The sequence below is a fragment of the Rutidosis leptorrhynchoides genome, chromosome 3 (genome assembly GCF_046630445.1).
Source record: "Rutidosis leptorrhynchoides isolate AG116_Rl617_1_P2 chromosome 3, CSIRO_AGI_Rlap_v1, whole genome shotgun sequence".
NCBI classification, from domain to species: domain Eukaryota; kingdom Viridiplantae; phylum Streptophyta; class Magnoliopsida; order Asterales; family Asteraceae; genus Rutidosis; species Rutidosis leptorrhynchoides.
In genome coordinates, this window is record NC_092335.1 from 580709939 (window position 1) to 580721554 (window position 11616).

General features: G+C 33.6%; 1 protein-coding gene across 1 annotated transcript; it reads left to right on the plus strand.

Annotated features, from left to right (window-relative positions):
* The first annotated feature begins 406 nt into the window (after positions 1-406).
* Positions 407-10891, plus strand: LOC139898706 (uncharacterized). The gene is made up of 18 exons (XM_071881466.1): positions 407-978; positions 4007-4550; positions 4633-4881; positions 5126-5217; positions 5309-5519; positions 5718-5899; positions 5985-6179; positions 6797-6912; positions 7031-7124; positions 7221-7277; positions 7385-7519; positions 8183-8251; positions 8444-8560; positions 8735-8896; positions 9347-9475; positions 9585-9686; positions 9969-10051; positions 10261-10891. The coding sequence occupies exons 1-18, from the start codon at positions 478-480 to the stop codon at positions 10538-10540; spliced, it is 3318 nt and encodes a 1105-aa protein (XP_071737567.1). The 5' UTR covers positions 407-477; the 3' UTR covers positions 10541-10891.
* Positions 10892-11616: the final 725 nt, after the last annotated feature.

Genomic DNA, 11616 nt, shown 5'->3' on the forward strand with positions numbered 1-11616 from the left:
TGTTAGTAATACTCACGGGGTTGCTTGTGGGTCACGAGTATTCGCGGGTTACAGGTACGGGTGAACATTTTTATTCATTAACGAGTAGACGGGCCTTCACGAGTAAGAGCATTTTTATTCATTAACGAGTAGACGGGCCTTCACGAGTAAACGAATTTTTTTACGGGCGAATCGCTAGTATGATAATTCCTTACCTGTTATCGGCGGGTGCCACACAAGACATTTTTCTTTGTTCATGAATCAATGGCAATTCCCGAATTAAAACGCAATGGGTTCTAAAATTTTTTTCAATACTAATTATCCGTATTTAAATGTTATTTTAGTGGTAAAGTTTACTTTCAAATTGTTGAATCATATAAATATAATATAATCCTTTTGTAAATTAACCCGGTCGAAACAGTTTTAATCAAAAACCCTCAATAAACCCTACACTGCTAAAATTTAAAAACATAACAGCCGCAGACCACCGGAGAATCCATGGAAGAAACCACCGACGCCGTCTGCACCACCTTCACCGGAGACACCGATATTTGCCAGCAACTTCTACACCGTTACGGAAAATCAACAGCACCTCAACACCGTCACCTCTGCGCAACCGCTGCCGCCACACGCTCAATCATCCAATCAGAATCACTAACCCTAACTCCACTCTCATACTTCGCTGCAACCATTGATGCACTCTCTAACACCTCCAAAACACCTCAGGATACCGATGCAGTGTCTGCTTTATCGTCGTTTTTAGCTATTGTGTTGCCGTTGGTTCCTGAGAAGTCTATTGCAGCGGATAAAGCGATTGAAGCGGTGCAGATTTTGGTTGATTTGGTAGAGAATGAGTGTGAAGGTTTGCCGGTTTCAAGTGTTAGGGCGCTGGTTAAGTGTTTGGGGGTTTTGTTAGAGTTTTGTGATTTGGATAATTGGGAATCGGTTAAGTTAGGGTTTGGAATGCTTCTAAAGTATTCGGTTGATAAGCGTCCAAAGGTATATTGTTTCTACATTGTTAATTTATGTAATGTGAATAATAGTTGATATAAATGAAGTGTACAAATGAGTATCTGCTTTTTAGCATTAGTATGATGATAGTATCTGTATGGTTACATTTCGCCATTTCGGTAAATGGCCTTCGTACAGTTTATTAGCTGTATAAATTACAAGGACTTCAAATAGAAAGATTGAACATGTTTACTTTTTTTTTTTTTTTTTATATTTTTATTTCTATACCTCTTCTAATTACACACACACACACACACACACACTGTATATTTTAATTTATGTATTTGTTACAGTAAATTTAGTTAAGATGTTAGTGCTCAGTACACATAGAATAGCGAATGTGGCTATTGGATATCTGATTCAACCCACTCGGCCTCTTTATTTCTCTCTTCTATAAGTTCCCTGCTGTTCTTATAAAAATTTTTGTACATTGCTTTGTTATTGTCTCGCGAAAGATCATTCATTTCATTGGTGTTTCAACATGCTTATGTTGAATTTGAATATACCATCTCAGATGACACTCACATATGTTTTTCATAATTTGGTTTGAACACCTTTTAACTTCCCAAAGTCTGTTAATACATCTAAACCTTTTATTTCTCTTTGATATATATCCCATGCTAGTAATTGCAGTTTCTGTTTGGTATTATAGGAGTACTTCTTTTGCTTTTTACATTTTTGCTTAAATTGTTGTTTCATGTGTTGTTTGACACCCTTTTTGAGGATCATGTGATTATCATACCCAAAAGAGTAGCAAATAAAAAGGAATGGGTCTTATAGCATCAGAATTCTCAATGTAGTTGTTCCATTGAGATACTCTATATTGGCAGTGACATTTAAATGTGATAAGATCCTATACATGTATTCTAATGTCTACTGTCAATCTTTTAAGGGTGTAGTATCTTTTATCAATTTCAACATTTTAGAGTTTATGCTTGGCCCAAGGTATTGAACTATTGAAGAACATTTTCTTAGAATGTCATGCCAACAGTAATTCCATTTCTTAGATTTTTTTGGTTATATATTATATATATATATATATATATAGTGGTAGGATCAAGAGGGAAGTAACCATTCGGGGGGAAGCGGAAACATTTTTTTTTTCTTTTCGTTTTTTGAAAAAACTTTGTTCACGAACATTATAGATGAGATGAAAATATGAACATTTAGTAGAGACACTTTGTGATAAATGTTTTTATTTTGGCGGGAAAACGCTCGAAGAAATAATATATAACAATTATCGTGTTTTTCGAGCGTATTTTGAGGTTTTAGCTATTGGGGTTTAGATATTAGGGTTTAGATATTAGGGTTTATAGGGTTTAGATATTAGAGTTTAGAAATTTAGGGTTTAGGGTTTAGATTTAGGATTTAGATTGAGTTTTTAACACGAACGGTTTAGAGTTTAGGGTTTAGGGTTTAGGGTTCCATAAACCCAAAACACCAAACCCTAAACCCTAAACCCTAAACCCTAAACTCTAAATCGGGCTAAATTTTACTTCACAAAACATTTAAAAAAACGTTCATATTCTTCACGAACAATATTATCTTGAATGTTATTTTTGTCGATCGTTTTCCCGCCTAAATAATAACATTCATCACGAAGTGTCTCTTCTAAATGTTCATATTTTTGTGTGATCTTGATGCCGGAAAAAAAAAATTCAAAAAAAAAAAAATTTGCTTCCCCCCGATTGGTTACTTCCCCATTGATCCTGCCCATATATATATATATATATATATATATATATATATATATATATATATATATATATATATATATATAGGGGCAGGATCAAGGGGGAAGTAATCAATCGGGGGAAGCAAAAACTTTTTTTTTTTTTCGTTTTTTGAAAAAACTTTGTTCACGAACATTATAGATGTGATGAAAATATGAACATTTAGTAGAGACACTTTGTGATAAATGTTATTATTTTGGCGGGAAAATGCTCGAAGAAGTAATATATAACAATTATCGTGTTTTTCGAGCGTATGTTGAGGTTTTAGCTATTGGGGTTTAGATATTAGGGTTTAGATATTAGGGTTTATAGGGTTTAGATATTAGGGTTTAGAAATTTAGGGTTTAGATTTAGGGTTTAGATTTAGGATTTAGATTGAGTTTTTAATACGAACGGTTTAGAGTTTAGGGTTTAGGGTTTAGGGTTTGGTGTTTTGGGTTTATTTTAGGGTTTAGGGTTTGGTGTTTTGGGTTTATGGAATAAACCCAAAACCCTAAACCCTAAACCCTAAACTCTAAATCGGGCTAAATTTTACTTCACAAAACATGAAAAAAACGTTCATATTCTTCACGAACAATATTATCTTGAATGTTATTTTTGTCGATCGTTTTCCCGCCTAAATAATAACATTCATCATGAAGTGTCTCTTCTAAATGTTCATATTTTCGTGTGATCTTGATGCCGGAAAAAAAAAAAATTCCAAAAAAAAAAAAAAAAAAAAAAATTTTGCTTCCCCCCGATTGGTTACTTCCCCATTGATCCTGCCCCTATATATATATATATATATATATATATATATATATATATATATATATATAAGGCAGCCTTAAGTTTTTTCTTTCTGTCCAACGTTGGTAAATAGGTAACATCCGTGATGCAATAGCAAGAATCCATCACATACATAGATTCCTTGGTAACATTGGCAACTTTGCATACTAAATCTTATCATGAAGCAGTTAGAGTGTAAGTCAGGAGTTAAAATCATGGAAATGTATGTTTTGACACATGTACGTATACACGGTGTTGCAAAAATAATCGGCGATTAATCCTTTTTGTGAGATGTCCATTGCGATAAATATAAATTTGGCCTTGAGTATCGGTAAAGTTTATTCAACGGCGATTAATCAGTCAACAGAGCGTTAATCGGGATTAAAACCATGATTAAATTGACATTGTGAACCGTTGATTAAAGCAACTGTTCCAACTGTTTTATACGTGGTTTTAAAGTATAAAATGGGCATTTAGTCATCTAGATAACATTGTAATTTCTCTTCATCTTGCAGGTCAGAAAATGTGCTCAAGATTGTGTTTTGAACGTCTTCAAGTCTTTTGAATCTTCCAGTGTTAAAAAAATGGCAAGCAAGTTGGTGTTGATATCATTAAGGACTTATACATCATTGGCAGTTAAAACAGTTGCATTAAAATCTGCAGATGGATATAAAGATGATAGTTTATCAAAATGTGAACATTTAGAGGCTCTTCATATGTTGAATTTATTGAAATTATTGATCCCTTGTTTGCCAAGCAAAGTGGTATCAAAAGCTGTTGTGGAATTACAGAGTGCTATTAGTGCTAAATTCTCAGCTTTAACAAGGCACATCTTTGATGTTATGGAAGAGATACTTCGATTTTTGGAAGCTGGATCTACAATTCCTGATACTGAAAAGATAGTTACAACACTTGTTTCGTATATGTCTACAAAACAAAACCCTGTGGACACTCTTTTTTCTGCAGCAGCTTTACTTGATAATTTTCTTACTAAATTTCAAGTTGGAGATGCAAACAAATGGAACAGCCATTATTCCTTAATTATTCGTTCAATAACAGGTCAAATTTAAATTCTTATTCGCTATGATTAGTTGTACATTTATATGCAGTACTTGTACTAACTTCACATATATACATGTAGGTCTTCTGACATCTGAGGCTACTGCAGCTAAGGCTTCAAATATTTTAAAAGAAATGATTAATCGCCATATTGAGGTGGATACTCATTTGAGTATGGAGACAATAGTTGCAGATGATACTACTGTCGAGTCCAAGAAGTCAAACATAGTAAAGTATTTTTGTGATGCACTTCTTAAAGCGCTTAGTACTAAACGAGGAGTTCGAAATGAGCATACTTTGGCTGTCATCTCTACATTATTTGAAAAACTTGGTATATCCAATTGTCATATTTGCTGCTTCTGCAACTTAATTGCATAGATAATTAATATTAACATTATATAATACTTGTTTCAGCTAAAACATATTGATCTTGGCTATTGTATTGTTTGTGTTCTATTATTTCGCTATGCAGACAGTGGTTATACCTTTTTAATTATTGTGTTAGCTTTATGCATTATGGTTTCTGTCATAAGCACTTAATATGGTGGATCTTTCTCTTTGTTTGTGATATTTAGGGCAGAGTTCTCATATTTACATGGGGAGCATACTTTTGAAGCTTTCCACTGTTATGGCAGTTGCATCTGAAAATGGTTCTGATCTAAAACTCGTAAGTCTGTTTGAAGTAGGTTTTCATCTGTGGGAACTGAGATACTTGAATTCATTCTGTTAATATAGTTTTTTCTGTTATGGTATTACAGTTTCAGGATTGTATGGGGTCCGCTGTGATTGCTATGGGTCCCGAGAAATTACTACCCGTGTTACCCATCTCTGTTGATCCCAGTGATTTAACATGCTCAAACACTGGGTTGCTACCTGTTTTGAAGGATTATGTTTCTGGATCATCTTTAGGGTTCTTTATAGACAATATAGTCCCTGTAGCTGAATCATTTCAAGAGGCGTCTCAACAAGGTATCCTCTCAATGTACAACATTCTTTGTTCTTTTTTGCCAAATGCCGGTAATCAAAATATTACTTTGCTGTAAAACTCCTTACATCTATTTGAGTAAGCCGTTAGGTCCAATGTGTATCAGTTTTATAAATTTATAATGGTAACATGTAATGATATGGGGAAGATAACTTTATATTGGAATAAATTATTTATGCCAGTTAAAAAGTCAGTAACTGGAGAAGAACTGCAGGCTTATGCAAGTGGCTGTTGGGGATTATTACCTGCTTTCTGTCGCTATCCAAACGACACACATAAAAAATTCCAATCCCTTGCAAATCTTATTCTACCGTGCATCAGAAAGGATGCTTATATGCTTGAAAATATTGCCATTGCCTTGCAGGTAATATCTTCAGATACTTTTGATGTAATATTATCCCCATGAAATTGTCTTAATTATATTTATTCTCATATGCATTTATTTTTAGCTGCTTGTGAAGCAAAACATGAACCTTGGTGATGCTTACAACGATGATGTGGCTTCCAAACTTCCAAAGCTGAGTTATTCCAAAAAAGTTGCTTCCAAAAACATCAAGGCCCTGGCATCATGTTCAGAGGAGTTGCTTAAGGCTTTTACCAAAGTGTTTCTCAAAGTTTCAATGAAGAAGCGTGCTTTTATAAAGGTTAGGATCGTTTTGTCCTCTCTATAGTTTTTGCCACTTAACCTGTTGTGTAAAGAATCTTGAGGAGGGTACTGAATATATGATATTAGCTGTTACTACATTGATTCAATATATATGTATTTTTTTCCTGTTGTCATTACATGTGTTATAAAGCTATGTAGGTGCCCACCCTTAGTTGATTTTCTTGTATCTTGAGTTACCATTGATAAATTATCTTGAATTATCATTGCTTTAGGGCATAAAGCTATGTAATGCATTGTGTTCACATTATATACTATCATGATGTTCCAACTACACTAACGTTAATATGTAATATTAGATCATGGTTTAGTCTTATGTGGCATATGTTTAACTTTACGTTAGTTGGCTGCTTTTTGTCGTCGCCAAGCCATGTTTTTGCCTTCATGTAGTTAAGTGCATATGTCTGATAAACAGGTTTTCTTCTTCTAACCAGATGTTTATAGACTCACACAGAAGAACAAAGTTCCTTTGTTTTGTTTAGTTATAACTAAAACATAATCAATCGATGATTTGTTATTTGATCAATGGATGATATGTTCCCAATTGATTTTATTCCTTTGTATTTCACTTCTTATTTTTGCTGTTTTATGTACCAGGATACCATTGGATGCCTATCACTTATAACTGATTCAGCTGCAGTTAAAAAGATTTTTCTTTCATCAATTAAAAGATTGGAGCATAATGTTTCTCTTGATAAAGTAAATGCAAAAAGGTATATAATCTTCTGTGGTTCATAACTATATTGATAATCGGTCCTTTGTCTTCATTTTTTGGATCTAGTAATCTACAAAGTTGTAGCTCTAAGTTTTCTTCGTTTAACCTTTATACAGGTGCCTGATACTTGAGCTATCTTCATCTGTTGTTGGAGCAGCTAGCATGGATCTCATTGATCTTATATACAATTTTATTAAACAGAGTTTGCAGGTTTGCTTGGAACCCGAATCTTTCCAAATTTATTTCTTGTTTTTTTATAAATTAATATTTAATGTAACCGTCTAACTATATTTTTTTTGGGTGCAGGAAAAGGATGACAACATACAGAGGGAAGCATATGCAACTCTTTACAAAATTTTAGAGGTAAGCAATAGTTGCTTATGTCTATCAAAAAGGTAAGCACTAATTGCATATTTCTATCAAAAAGCATTGACGAAATCTGATTAAATTGTTTTTTTCTACTTGCTTAGAAATCTTCTGAGTTCTGCTTTTCAAAGTTTGAAGAAATTACGGATTTATTGCTTGGTTTGACGTCCCCTGTTGATGTTACATCACTAAGATGGAGGTTTTCATGCTTCAGGAGCTTATTAGTTCACTCGATTGAGGTTATCTTATACTCCCCACTGAAGTTCTTGTTTTATTTTAATTCATTTTCAATTGTTAAGTATTGGTCAGGCTTTTTTACTTTTTTTTTTTTTGATACAGTTACCTATGTTACGTACTAACCCCATCCTAAATTCCTAACATGCCTAAAACTGAATAACAGTTCTGAAATGTATAACCCCATACGCTGGCTTTGGTCGTCAAAAATCAAAACACAAAGTTGAAGAAAGGAACAATTAATTGGGAGCCAATTTAAAGCCATATTATGTGTTAAGTTTTCTTGTAGTCGACAATATGTGATGTGTGAATATTGATTAGGTAGATCCGTGGATAATGTTATGAAAAAGCAATTTAAAGGAATTTTTATGCATCATTGGAGTTTTATCTAAGCGAGGTTCTTGCCTTAGTGCCTTGGATTGCTTTGCGCCTTTTTTAACCAAGGTTGTGTACCGTTGTTTCTCGTGATGAACCGATTTTCACATAAGGAATAATCAATCTGTTGATGACAATTTTCAAAGAGTGATTTCCTATTTGACATTTAAAGTTATGTATTTTAATGAATATGAATATATTTCTTTTTGATGTTGCTGCTTTAGTATTATTTATCCATATTGTCTACCATGTGAAATTCACTCTAACAGCTAGTTTTGTTACCGTTCCTGTAGGTAACTTTGGATGGAGAGAACACGTATGGTTTTCGTATGCTAAACGAAATTATAGTGACCTTGAAAGATGTAAGATCTACTTCAATCATTTGTTTTATCTTTTTTGTTTGCCTCTTATGATTGGAAACTACTTGGCATACTCACATATTTTACTACTGAATTGTTTTATGAATATATTTTATATAGGCAATTAAAGTAATATATGAAGTTAACAAAAAAAATTATTTGATCAGTGAATTCCTAAACACTTTTGATTTCCAGGCTAAAGAAGAAAGTAGAAAAGTGGCTTATGATATCCTTCTGGTGATAAGCTCTAGCCTGCAAAAAGCATCACCATCTTCACTAGACAATCGATCTTATAATGAATTTATCAGCATGGTAAACACTCGTTTTATTTAACTTGTATTAGTAGCTCAAAACATTATCATTTTGTCTTTCATAAGGTTTGATAATAAATCTGAGAAATACACACTTGTTTGGTCTTTTGTTTTTTATTTAATTATAACTTGCCATACAGATGATTCTTACTATTTGCAATGTGTAACTATTCAGATAATGGGATATCTCTCCGGTTCATCTCCTCACATAAAAAGTGGAGCAGTCTCTGCATTATCTTTAATGATATATAATGACTCAAAGATATGCAATTTGATACCCGATCTTGTGCCATCTGTCTTGGAGTTGCTACATAGTAAAGCCATAGAAGTTATAAAAGTGAGTTTTATCTACCTTGTTAATTGTTAAATTGAAATGGATGTATACTAGAGTCCACGATTTTTGACCCACTGACTTTTAAATGGGTCAATATGAGTTACATTCTATTCCTGATGGGGCAAAAATGTAATTAATTTTTTTTTTCTTTGAAAGGAAACGGGTGAAATGGGTTGGAACTTTTCTATCTAAATATATGTTTGCTAATAATTAGATCAATAATATATTCTTATATTCTATGTATTATTATAGGCACACTAATTATTTGTAAGGAATTAAAAATTTGGAGTTTGGACAAGAAGTGCTTAGGGTCAAACCTATGTACACAACTGTTTAGACCTGTATAAAATTTACTGTATTAATTTGTACTCATTTGTGGCATGTTATCACGACCCGCTCAATTTGCCACCTATTTTATGCCTTCGATGAATCTAGCTTTATATTTTCTTCCAGGCTGTTTTAGGCTTCCTCAAGGTCTTAGCTTTGAGTCTTCAAGTGAGAGACTTGCAGAATTTTCTGTCTGACATCCTCAGTAAACTTCTGCCATGGTCATCTGTTTCTCGCCATCATTTTAAATCAAAAGTATGTTTCAAGCAAACTGCATTTCTGTTTGGATTTAACAGTTTCAGTTGCTGGCATATTGTGTGCAAGTATGATCTTATTTACTCGTATCATGCGGTTTCAATTACAGGTAACGGTGATCCTGGAGATTATGATGCGCAAGTGTGGTTCTGCATCAGTGAAATCTCTTGTACCTGAGAAATACCTCAATTTTGTTAAGGATGTCTTGGAGGTATTTTATTGCAGAAGCATCCGTTTTTTGATCCATATACACTTTTTATCATAAAACTTACGATTATATCCATATACACTTTTTATCATAAAACTTACGATTATATCCTTAAGTTTATCTAGGGAGTTGATCCTCCATTATTATTGTAAGTAAGGACATATAATAGTAAATTAGGTGTGTATGAATCAAAAACTGGTGTGTGAGAATCACCTCCCATAACATATAATGTAAATTGTTAATTTTTTATTTTACATATATAAGTGAGGTTATCTTGAATTTCAGAATCGTCAAAGCAAGAAAAGTTGCCAGGAAGCTGACACAACCGAAACAGATGCAGGCTTATCATCTGATACAACTACCAACAGGTTTAACTTCATATGCTTAACTAGCTTATACTAAAAGTGGCAATGTGACGCATCACCCATGTACTTATGAATTGGTTATTTGGGTAGCATTTTATCCCAATTAAGTCTACTGAAGATGTTAGCTAGGGTTCAAATGGGTCGAAAGTTCCCACGATCTTTTTTATATAAGTTATACTGCAAACGCAAATTACCTCTAATGATCTTTTCAGTGGGGAAACGAAAAAACCGAAGGCTGCTGGGGGTTTTGCCAAAAAGGAATATACATCAGATAACCGAAAGAGGAAGAGAGAAGATAAACATGGGTCAAATGGGCCTCGTAAATTTTCACTCGGAGAAAAGTCTGTTCATAGAAAGAAAGAATTAAAACCTTTTGGTCGTTCTAAATATACTGGAAACTCGTCACAAGGCGGTAAAAGAAAAAACACAAATTTCAAATCTGATAAAAGTTCAGGTGGGAAAAGACAAAAACAGGGAAAGGAAGCAAGATAAATGCACCCGATAAAGTTATTCCATGTGGGTCCCTGATACCAGGTCATGCAAGTCGCAGACAACATAGATTGTGAATCTGAGGTTTGGTTTTGGCCTTGTTTAGAGAGAAGACATTGAAGACGATAATGGCAAGAATGAGCATCTTGTTACTAATACGGCCTTGACCATGTTTACTTGCGTAAAGTAGATGTATAAGAGGAGCGTCTTTGAGCGGCTTCTTGATTAGTGCTGATTATGTGATCGGTAAATGTAACAATCATTTAGAGAAGACCTTTTTTTTTCGTTGTCCTTGTATTATACCCTATATTGCTAACGCCAGCGTCCCCCGGGTTATTTTTTTTGCCTTTAGAATCCTTTGTTTTCAAAAATTTGCAATCAGAATCTCCCGTCAAACTTGTGTTAAATAAGTTTGTTAAGTCTTGAAATATGCATTGCATGTGAGGATAAAATCGTCTTTTACCCTTATTCTTCATTTGAATTCGAAACTTGCCCAACTTGCTCTTCCTCAAAATTACAAACCCTAATCAATTTACCAAAATCTTCAAATCAAACTTTACTAACATCCCTAAAAATCAAAATCAATTAATTTTTTTTTTTTTTTTTTTTTTTTTTCATATTCATATCCCATATCAAGTATATCCATTAGTCACCTTATTTTTATTGAGATTTGCTTTACTTCAAATTATAATAGTAATTTTTTAGGGGTAAAAAAAACAAATTTCATATATCACCTCCTGTGACAATCAAGAGAAATTCTTCCTCCACCGCCCCACCCACTTCCGCCACATGCACTTACAATACCAATTCCCTTCCTATCCAAATTCCAAATAGAAGCAGAGTAAGAACATATAACATCACTGATGCACATGTAACATGTATGCCATAGAATATGTTCAATCAAGTTAATTTGGTATGCATAGATGGACACCTATAGTAGACACCCTTATTGATAACTGAAGCTTCAAACATTACGCCAAATGTTGTCATAAACCTCACTACAGTTGCAGACAACTATATGAACCCGAGCAAGAAAAGGTCTTATATGACAAGAGGCTATGCACAAAAGGTTGTACAGT